The 12,092-nt window shown below is 40.1% G+C and overlaps 1 protein-coding gene across 1 annotated transcript in view; it reads left to right on the forward strand.

The window, feature by feature from the left end:
* Window positions 1–5,796, forward strand: part of LOC101856459 — a 10,299-nt gene extending 4,503 nt beyond the window's left edge. Inside the window, exons 2-3 of the mRNA XM_005107163.2 lie at window positions 668–1,434; window positions 3,179–5,796. Coding sequence (XP_005107220.1) covers window positions 960–1,434; window positions 3,179–4,311 — 1,608 coding nt within the window. The 5' untranslated portion in view covers window positions 668–959 and the 3' untranslated portion in view covers window positions 4,312–5,796. The remainder of the gene's footprint in view (window positions 1–667; window positions 1,435–3,178) is intronic.
* Window positions 5,797–12,092: the final 6,296 nt, after the last annotated feature.

Below are 12,092 nucleotides of genomic sequence, written 5' to 3' on the forward strand. Positions count from 1 at the left end.
ACACACACACACACACACACACACACACACACACACACACACACACACACAATTGTAATATTGAAATGTTCATACTCACAGAACTTCACATTTGAACAAAATAAAAAATTGTCCAACATGTCATTAAAATTTTTAAAAAGTAGTACATGCATATAGAAAAGCATGATGCTCCAAATTGCATCAAAGATTTACTGTTGTTGCCCATCAGGTTTAAAAACAATTATAACGCGGTCAATAATTCCGTGGCGCACCTTATTGTCAAACATCTCCTAAACTATCGAACATAAATTTCAACTTTTGCACAATGGCTTGTACCAATTTGTCTTAAAAGATCAATATTTTTGTAAACACCTCAAAGAATGCTTCATAAATATCTCGTGGTTGGTAACCATTTCTGTTCTTTTCTGTCATTCTTATTATGTTTCTGTCTTTCCCGGGGTTTTTTTCAGCACAAAAAGAACGCTGTTGTCTAAACATTTTTTCTTAGGTCAAACATACCCTTGTTCTTGTAAGTTTAGTTTTTTTTGGGGGGGTGGGGGTTGGCCTTTTTTCCCTTTGGTTTCTTTCGAATGAGCTACCTCCAGTGCTTTGAGGGCTTTTGAAACAACATTTTAACTTGTTTTACCTGATGTATCGTAAGGAATTGTTTTTCATGATCTCTCAACAGAAGACACTAAAAAGCAACAGACGACAAGACCAGGGATATCTACGTCTTTCCACTTTTTGGAGTTGTGAAAACTCATGAATGCATTTTTAGCTTATAAATTCTACGACATCACTGCTTCTTCTAAAATACTCTGGTCTCAAAAACAACGTCCGACCCTTTGGACATCAGTTGTTAAGGTAAAGGTACAATAAGAAACCCATAAAAACCAGACGAAAAACAGACTTTGTGGTCACCTACTTCATTGAGCCAATATTACTAGAACGCTCTACGCTAGGATCTAAGCGTGACGAAAATGCAGTCTCGCCTAGGAAGAACCTCGACAAAGTACTTCCACCTTCTCTCAGCCCTCCTCCCTTGCCTACTCTTCCTTGCCCCAGTTTGTCATGTGACTCACGCCAAAGCTATCCCAGCGTACCCTCAGCTGAGAACACCGGTAACAAACAGGAGCCAAAATGAAGTCATCAAATCTAACCTCTCCCCCGGAAGCGAAAGTGACTACATTGTCTGGTCTCCCGACTATGAATCTTTAGTGGAAGCGTTCAAGGCCAAGATTTTGAGTAAACTCGGATTCGGCAATAGTTATCTGAAAAACTCAGGTATTAGCAAGATGCACAAAATGTCCACTGGAGCAAAGCGAGAGAAGATTAAAGAGTTTATGAGACGGCTGAGACAAAAGCAAGGGGAGTCGGTGGGGACAGAGTCAGAAGTCAAGCCAGCAGACGAACAGGAAAAGAAAACGATGAAAACAACGCTGTATTACAGTAAGGGTAAGCTACACAACAACCGTTATCTGTTCTGTGACCATATGACACTTTATTTTACAAACTCCGGAAACGGGACGGGCGGGGTCTCCAGGCAGTTTTCTTTTTAAAATAATATTTCAAATATTATTTATGGTGGTATATTTTTTTAAACGCTGCTGTGATAATGAAATTTCTTTGCCATTAAGGACGACCTACCAAGTTGAAGGATACTACCCCCGGGACAGTGCCACTGACTGCAGTGTCTTTAGGCCATTCCCAAAGGGGGGACATTTCTCGTTCAAGCACAGTAGAATTGTAAATGGGCTGATTTATCATGTCGCGCTCATAACTGTGCCTATTGTCATTTTCCTCTACTTCTTTTGTTTGTTTGTCACTCTTGTGACCTGCTATTTCCGGGGTGCCTTGATGGTCGAAGCAGACCCTGTGCTGTTGAAGCTATAGAGATGAGCAGAGTAAGTCTGATTCCATGTAAGGACTTCTCTGTTGACACCCACCCCTTGGCGCTCATATGACCTTATGCAGTTGAGAGCGCCGTAAAACCCTCTACTATAAAAAAGAAGGATACTATTAGTAGGCTTTCTGGCTCCGGATACATAAGATTTACTGCCATTTTGTAGAAAGTACAAACAGGATTATAGATCAATTTTATTGATTCTTTTTCGATCAACACCTTATAAGTCCACTTAAAACACATTTTTGTGTTGATGTAACTGAATAAAAGTTGATCAAAGGCTCAAATCATTGTAATGTGCAGTTTCCAAGGACACTCATACTTTGGAATTCGACAATTCTTAGCGGCCTTTTTCTCGCTTACTATACCTCTGACACGAGGCGGCTCGCACCTTCATCAATCGCAAATATTGCAATTTCTATTTAAGTATATTTTTCCACTGAAGCAAAGTAAACGAATAAACTTTAAGATTATAATAACAATATCTCCATGGGCCGGAAAACTGACAAGCGCCTAATTCCACCGTGTCGTGACACATCTGGCTCTAAGTAGCCTCAGACAATAAAAGAGTGGGCCTTGTCATTCGTCTTTCTATTTTGTCTCAATACATATCTGGTACTTCCATGAGGTAAAAGTGTTAGTAGAGCACTGAAGCGCACGCTGAGTATGACATAAGATCGGAGAGTGGTTTGTAAAGTAGCGTCACTGTGTATCCTTATGTATGCCAGGATGGCGAGGGGTGTTGATTAATTCTTTCCAATTTAAATTATTACATGCATTCAATTTTTATCCACGATCATGAGTAAGTGAACTGCTTTGGATATATTTACCAGTCTCTTTGAGCATTAATATCACATTGACGAGGGACACCCTGTTCACAGACAAGAAAATGAAGGCTTATTCATATACTGTCAGTATTGTCGGTCCAACGACTCAGCGACAACAAGCCGGGACATGTGCACATAAAGAAAACAATAGACAGTCATTGACACGCAAGAAGATTTTTGTTGAATAATAGTTAGCAAAATGAGCCATGAATTAATTTCTTCAAAATGAATGAAAGTGAAGAAAACATTATGTCCATTATGGTGTATGAACCATGCAGTGTTCCCTTGCACTTCTACAAAGCTCCAGCGAGTCCTAACGGAAAGCATTATTCTCTGTTGTTAATGCAGATTGAAATTGTCCACAATGTAAACGACAATTTTTGGCCTTTTGACTGGTTTTGTGTACATATCTGTCAGATGAGAGTTATCTCATTCCAACGACAAACATTTCGTATTTGTTCTTCCACAGATCCATCAACTCAAATCTCATTGTCTTCTAGTTCCGAAATAGCACCGCTCAGAATCCTCACTTTTCAAACTAATCTCAAACACCCAGCTAAACCTTTCCACGAACTGTTCATCACATCTGCCACCTTGCACATTCGCCTGCGTCAACGAAAATGGCGTCTACAACAGCACGGCCAGACCTCTCTGACGTCTCAGCTGCGCGTGAACATTTATTGGCTCAACAACAGTGAAAGTGGCATCCGTGCCGTAGAGGGTGACCCTGGGACCCTGTTGAAATCATTTATCTTCCAGGACACGAACGAGCAGAATGTATCTTTAGACGTGACGTCTCTGCTGTCTCTAAGCATTCCAGACTTTGAAGGCAACCATCGAACAACTAACATCGGACTGACAATACAGGAGGTTAACACAGCTCCACATGGCTCCTCTGAGACAGTTGATATGTTCGCAGAACATAGCTCCGGGAACCATCAACAGACACCAAGAGCAGCGTCTTCCAGTGATAATGAAAGCAAATTTTCAAACTCTGAAAAGGACACCATGAATTCTGATAAGGCTTGTGTTTTTCAACATCTTATTCCTGGTCATGAGACGCCAAGTCCTGGACCAGTCTCTCAAGAAATATTTTGGACACAGATGAGCAAAACTCTGATTCCAGGACGCTCTGATCAACAACAACAACAACCACAGCGGAAACAGCAGTACGATTTAGGACAACAGTCCCACAGAATAGACGTTGATGCATCACTGGAAGTGACACATGGATTTCGCGACCTGAGACAGCCATCCCGGGAACGCCGCAGTGCTCCCAGCGATGAGTGCAGTGACAAGCTGTGCTGTCGTCACACCATCTACATCTCCTTCACGGACATCGGTTGGGACGACTGGGTCGTATCACCCGAGGGGTTCCACGCCTTCTTTTGCCAAGGGGACTGCCCAGCAAAATACAAGCCAGCGACTACATTCTCCCAGATCAAGGGCGATCTTCACGCTAATAACCCTGGTTTCATCCCAGCACCCGTCTGTGCTGCGACCGGGTACAATCCTTTAGCTTTGCTTTACAAAAACCCAGACGATGAGCTGGAATCTTCCGAACAAGAGGACATGATAGTCACGGGCTGTCGTTGCAGGTAGGGTTAAGGGGGGGGGGGATGTGCGTCCCCACACTTTACACTACAGCTTTACGCTTGTGTGGAACCAGACTCGGGATGCGTACATTTGCAACAGGTAGTGCAAATCCCACAAGAAACAGACGACCCACGACTTCGTGCGTTTATTATAATCAGAGCAAAGCACATATTCAAGGCATGGTAACTGTGCAATATACAAGTAATCGTTGATATGTAATGACAAGCAACTAGAATCATACAACTACTAAGTTTGTTAATATTAATAATACTATGCATCATTATTTATAATGGGATTAAATTACAACAACGGGTTCTACGGGAACTGTGACCATGCAATAATATTGAAATACTATTTTATGACCATCATTGTTACATTGCGTTTCTTTCAATCCTCTCTCTCCTCTTTAAAAAAATCGCCCGCTCAAAGTCCATTTCCTTAGGCGATCTTAGTGGAGACAGAACCACTATCGCACTGCCGAACGGGTATGTCACTATAAGTTAAATTTTATGTCCACATTCCGAAAATAAGCTAAACGTGTGGGGGGGGGGGGGGGGGGGGGGTTCTGAATGAGTCACAGCGACCCAGTACCGGCCTCATATTTGTTGGAAACCCGAACTAGTAATCAACATGATTCATATTATGGAGGGCAAAAGTTTACATTTCCTGCCACATGAAGGCGACGGTATGATATGGAATTGTTGTTCCGATTTGTCATGAACGTTTCATGACTTATTCTTTAGACTAGTTAGAACTGTTACATCATTAGATTATTGCCTGGTCTCTTTAATTTGACAACTCCGTATTGATTCTACATATCTTTTGAACTTTTTTCTGTGTTTAAAGTTAAAGTATTTCAAATAAAAGTTTTGATGATTAAAAAATGTATTAGAACATTTCTGGTGTTTGTCATCTGATCGTATCCAATATTTTTCCTTCTGTTTAGTTTGACAAAGTGTTGCCGTTATTTTTTAAGCCTTTCAAAAACACGGAATGGAAATATTCAAAATGTTGATTGACCCTTGTTTCTGTTTATTCCATTACTATAAATGTGTTATTAACAACAGAACGGCAAATATGCCTATGTTGATTATAAAATAACCACTCCTTCCCTTCCTTAATTTGGGAACATCGTCGCAGTCCTATTGACTGAGTCAACAGAAAACATGCATTCAGGATTTGTTTTCATTCACATTTTAGTAATACCACTTTGAATAAGAGGTTTTGTTAATTATGTTCTCGCTCTTTGTTTGGGAACCTTTCGTGTGTGGCCGTATCTCAGTATCTGGTTCTTTGTCCCACTTTGAATACCCTGTCAAACGAGTCAGCCTTGCCCCTGTAGATGATCTAAGAATTGTTTTGACTTTACTGTCGATCCGACTTTTTCAAATAAGCCATTTTCGTCTCTGCAGCAGATTACTACCTAAAAGTGTTATATAAAGAGGAATTACACGTAAGCGCTGTAACATTAAATTTTTCTATTGCGTTTGATTGAAACAATAATCCATGTGCATACAGCAACTGAAATAAATACATTTTAATATGGTATATTTGTGTGCTTCGTGAAAGTTGTTGGGTTTTTCAAATCTATGTTTAGAGACAGCTCATACATAAACGAGCATTGCTACGAAAACAAACAATCTTCAGTCAGGGGTCATTGGTGCATACGTTGATAGTTAAATGATCACGCTCCTTTGAAAAAAATATATATCATATTATATAGGTTTTTTCCGATCAAATGTACACATAAGAAATACAAACGCCACATAGCAAGTTCAAATGCCACATAGAAAGTTTCACGCCACAGAAAATTCAAATGTTGAATGGGAATTTTAGGGCACGATTGTGCATAACAAGTTCAAATGTACAAATAGCAAATCCGAATGTAACACAATAGCAAGATCAAATGCCACATAGCAAAAGCAAAAATATATTCCACAAAGATTATTCAGAGTGAGAAGCATTTTTAATATGCTCAAACTGAGTTGACGACAACCATAAGCGGAATCCCTTTAGGGTGAATTGATCAAATTAAAAAAACATCCCGAGGATGCCCCCGCGGAAAGAAATTCTGATCGGGACTAAAGCAAGCAGGCATCAATATGCAGCATGACTGATGTAGAACATTTAGCGGTATGAGTTTGTGTTCATCGATGAAGCTAGTATCAAGCTGTTGACGAAGATAAACCGAGGAAGAACACGGAGTGGAAAATGCTTTGTTCGAGTAGTGCAGGGTCGGGGGGGGGGGGGGGACCGAACCGCACGATGACATTTGCTGTCAATGTCGAGGGTAACCTTGTCTTTCACGACTTTCAAGTAGAGGGAATGCCAGCTATCTTTTCAACCCATTCCTCTAAGAAACTGTCCCAACAATCCCCACAACGAAGTATGCTTGGTATGTAACAACGCTCGTGTATAAAGGCAAGCTTTAAATTATGGTAACTCATCAATAGACTCGGGGTAAAATATCTCCCCCCCCCCCCCACACACACACATTTTCGTAACATCAACGAGAACGCTTGTGTTATCATAACCATTCTTTTTTTGTTTAAACAGGTTTCTTGTCATTTTCATTTTCTTTGTTTATTTTTAGCTTCATTTAAGTTTCGTTTCATCAAATGGACTCGAGGTGAAATTCTTGCCAACTGTCTTACCATCTGTGAAAAAGTTTCTTAATTTGAAAATACGATTTAGTGGTGTGGGTAGGATAGTGGTAAGGTTATCGGACCTGTAATCGTGAGATTCGGGTTCGGGGGTTCGAGCCTCAATTCGGTCCGGCGTTGTGTCCTTGGGAAAGGTACTTTACACGAATCTCCCGTTTGGGTCGGTCTTTTCGGATATAGACGTTGGCTCGGAGGTCCCGCCTCTTAAATAACTTAACAGCTATACCATGTCACCATTGAAACTGTATTTTTGGGGGAATACGATTTGAAACATATGTTCGCTGAAGGAAGAGACTAAATGATCACTCAGCAGACTCACCGACAAAAGATGGTAACACTTGCCCAGTTGATGGAACAAAAAACCCAAGCTTTGACTTTAGTGTAAATGGAAGCAGTCTTAAGATCAATGCAAGTCTATATGCCATAGCATTTTGTAGTGCAACAATAAGTAAATAAAAGTAAACTTGGCTTTACATTTCATTCAGTGAGTTATATACACCAGCAATTTGATGATGTTTATCATAACCATTCGTTTCTGTTTAAACATGTGGGTTTATTTTCGGGTTAAAAAAATTTAACTATTAGATCTAGTTTTGCCTCACGTAATTTCTTCCTTGTGGCACCACACGGCTTACATCAAACTTGTTCTAGGCAAAAAACACTCCAAACCCTTTTACTTCTTACACTTCTTATTAATATACATTTAGCCTCTTTTTTTTCCAATTTTACATTTGAAATTGCTATGTGGCATTTGATTTAAGACTTTTTATAAAGTCATTTATATGTTTGGATTTGTTAGGTGTAATTTGGTCTTTCTATGCGGCATTTGAATTTGTTATGTGTATATTTGAACTGACAAAACTATAATTCAAAACAACAAGATTCGACTCTTTAACCCCAACGTCAGGTCTGTGCTCCTCTACGGCTGCGAAACTTGGAAGACAACGAAGACAGTACTGAATAAAGTCCAGAATTTCATCAACAGACGTATGAGGAGTATTCTAAGAATTATGTGGCAGGATAAAATAAGAAATGAAGAGCTGTGGGAAAGGACAGGACAAAAGGATATAGAAGTAAAAATAGGACAAAGAAAGTGGCGATTGATGGGACACACCTTAAGAAAGCCCAGCGGAAACATCACAAGGCAGTCACTGCAGTGGAACCCACAAGGAGGCAGGGGTTCGCCACGGGAAACATGGAGGAGATGCGTGGAAGGTTACTTGAGAGAGATGAAGCTCACTTGGAACAAGCTTGGAAGGATGGCCAAAGACAGAGATAAACGGAAGGAGCTTGTAAGTGGCCTATACCCTGCCAGGGGTGAAAGGCATTGATGATGATGATGATGATGATGATGATGATGATGATGATGATGATGATGATGATGATGATGATGATTCAAAACAAACAAAATATTCCATCAAAATGGCCCAGAAGCCAATTACACTCTTGCTAAGAGGAGGCCAACCCCCCCCCCCCCTCCCAACAAACTTTCATCAAAATGAAAATTGTCACAAACATTCACCTACAAGTATAAAGATATAATATAATAGTAATAGCCTAGGTAAAGCCAACTTATACTGACAATCTGTGACTGATGATCTGGAAATACCCTCTTTCTGCGCCCCCTGTCAGTTCATCCGTTTATGTAGCCATATTCCAGTTCCCCTATTGTCTCCGCGGTAATTACTTTGTTTAACAACACATTGACTGTTAAAAACAAGAGAAGAAGAAATAAATATTCATAGCCTTTATGATTTCACAAAAGGCCTGATATAAGAAATGTGACGTAGAATCACTTGAAAATGTGCCGCCGCGGAGGATTTAACGTAGGGTGCAAAATATTTTAAAGAATTATTGCATGTAAATACTAAAAACTGATTTAATATACGTAATTAGCGTCTCAAAATAAGCAAGCTAGCTGGCGAAGAACCTGATTTGAAGCGATATTATGTAAATTTTAGCTATTTATTATTTGATTGATCGTCAATGGTGAAGTTGGGTACATGTATTAGGGTCATTTGCTGCGTTGCACATCTGCAGTCAGGTCAAGCTTCTATTTCCACATACAACAAGGTACAGTATGGCCACCCTTTTCTAAAGACACTGTTTTATAATGTACAGGGGAGGGGGTGAGGGCGGGGCTCTTGTGGTGTAAAGGTACAATGTTCGCCTCTCATTCATTAGGTCCCTGGCTCGAAACCTTACAGCCACGGAATGTTTTCTTCTAACTGAAAGCATGTTCTCCTTTCACCTCCCTTTCTGCTCTGTAACTATGTTCTGTTATCTGTTTTCATCTCCCCTTTCTGTTACCCTCCCCCCTAATTGGTGGTCCTAAAATCGATAAGAGAAGGCTTCCGCCGCCACCCAGGCGAGACTCAAACTTTATTCCTACCATACTGAAATTACTTACAGAACAAGGTGCATGTACTGTAAGACCATCCTTTTGTAAAGACACTGCTCTGCTAGTTATTAATAGTAGTTAAAATTTACAAGGTAGGTGGCTGGCAGGTGCATAGAAGGAGCCTGGGGGAGCAGTACACATAGAAAGAGTCAGGAGTGAAGGAAAGAGCAGCCCGAAGGCCGAGGGGGGGGGGAGCTATGTAGTAGGGAATGAGAGGAAGTGGAGATGAAAGCAGATGCCAGAACGTCTAGAGAACAGGAAAGAAGATGAAAAGAGAACATTTTAGAGAAGAAAATGTTTTCTGTCGCTGTCAAGTTTCGAATCTAGGACCTATTAGAAAGAAAGGCAAACACCGTACCTTTTGGCCACGAGAATCTTTAGGACGAGGAATCTCCCCGATCGAAAGAAAACTGGACGATAGACTGGAACGTGTGAACAGACTACACAGTTCGATAAAATTCGTCCGTTCACACGTTCCAGTCTCTCTTTGTTTTTGCACGTATGGTCACCTACCCTGCTTGGCATCATGTAAATTATTTAGCAGCGGATACATCGTTATAATACTAAGCTAGGGTTGGACTTCACTCCACGTGAGCTCCATTGAAATGTAGCCATTATCGTGCCAACCCGCCATAAACTAGTTTTCTTACAGCCGTGCGTGTTGGTGATAGCCAGTGCCAGAAATCCAGTTAGCCAATGTCACACATCCAGTTAGCCAGTTGCAGATATTCAGTTAGCCAGTATCTCAGATCCAGTTAGCCGGTTGCAGAGATCCACAACAACAATTTACCTTAAAAACGACCGTATCTGATTCTTAACCTCAAATTGCTATTCCTTATTTTCATATTTCGTTGGATTTTGAGTTCTGCTCGTAACAGTAATGGCAATTTCGAAGGCAGTGCCCACAATGAACACAACCCTCTTTTTTAAAATTTTGTACAAGAACACTGTGGTGGGCAAAAAAAAATCTTGAAAGAAAAATAAAATTATTGTAAATTATGTCCTTTCTTGACTTTAAACCCCGATTCAACTGATTGTCAGTCATTTTTAATTGTTTACATTACCATCGAAAAATCTAAAATCCTATTTTGATTTCAAGGCTAAGGTACAGACCTTTTCGACCATGCCTGATCAACTTGAGCTGAATCATAAATTTGACATGCCCTACATCGTTCTGTTACAGAAAGACGTGGACGAGATATCATGATCTCCCCATTGCACTTCTTCTGGGTGCAACGGTGATGCGTCAAAGCCAGTGATTAATTGCCAACACAGGTGATAATATAGTGTAAAAATTTGGTCAAATCAGGGCGAAAACAAAAATGGTCGCTGTTTCTGAACTAGCACTAACAAAGATAGCGAAAAAAAAATTAAGTTCTGAAAGCAGAAAACCAAGCTTGGAGAAGTTTGAAAATTTCACTAAAGTGATTTTAATGATATTATTATCAAGGTCAAAATGTTCACAAATCGAATAATCACTGCTTCCCTTCCTTAAAAATTCACCTTTGTTGCCAACCGTACCTCAGCGACCTTGACATTTGTGCACTCTTGCAACCTGAGTTCCGTGAGAAATAACGGTTTATGCTGACGAAAGTAGGCTTGCATAACGTTACGAGCCAGGGAAACATTTCAGATTATGAGCCCAGGTAGACATCCTCAAAAAAGCGATATTATCCTTCATTAAATAGCTCTCCTACCTCTGATGTGCGTTTTGTAATCTATCTGCCTCTAGAGAACTTGCTCAAGTCACAAGGCCGTCATGAGTGTCCTTGTATTCTTGGCGCCCGTTCATACGTTTATTTGTTCAGCATTTACAGCTTGTTAAAAAGCGTTACCATGACATCTGCTTCATGGAATACATTAATGCACTTGGGGGGAGAAAATAATAAACCCAACTGGAAAAACCCAACAGAGGTCACAGGTTAAGAGTACACAACAACTAAAAAAGTAGAAAGCCCAAAGTAATGCAGAAAACAAAAGCGAAAAAAAATCCCAGACAGGCACACCTTTCAATGTTCTTTTATGCTTGTCTGCACGCATTTGTTGTATCTCTTACAATAAAGGCTGTCCAAATGTCTGTCTTCATATCGGTCTGTCTGTATGCTTCTCAAAAAGAAACAAAGTCAAAATGTCCATGCTTGACTTACGCTTTAAAATATGTTTAAGTATGATTTACTTTTTAATCGTGTTTCTTTGGCAATTACAGTGCATTGCTTTCTACACCACACATTAGGCACACTTTACACTGATTACACCTTAGGTGTAGACGAAAACATCTATCCATGTTTGTTTTTTCTTTGAAATTGAAGTAAAAAAAGTACAGGTGTTCAATCTGACTCCGAATTGTGTTCAAAGAAACTTGTAAGTATACCTCTCTGGAGGAATGTCCATTTTAAAAGCGGTGCCATTGTTAATAACTATTATAATTAAAAAAAGGTTTTCTATGCTCTAGTTTTTATTCGATTATGTATCTCCAAGTGGGTTGGTTGAGGGAAAGTACGTCGGTGGGATAGATTAAAGCACTGGAAACCAGCAGGTGGTGCATGAACTCTGAATTGAAAGGGCCTAAAGGCACGCGAGAACGTGTATCCCTATGAAGTAGCAGACATTAAAGTGCGGTCAAAAATTCGTAGTACAACTTATCGTGAAGTATCTCTTTAACGGGTGAATCAATGGCATCAATACTTTGCACAGCATTTTGTATCAATTTGTCTTAACTTAAT

Source organism: Aplysia californica, unplaced genomic scaffold (genome assembly GCF_000002075.1).
Source record: "Aplysia californica isolate F4 #8 unplaced genomic scaffold, AplCal3.0 scaffold00582, whole genome shotgun sequence".
NCBI classification, from domain to species: domain Eukaryota; kingdom Metazoa; phylum Mollusca; class Gastropoda; order Aplysiida; family Aplysiidae; genus Aplysia; species Aplysia californica.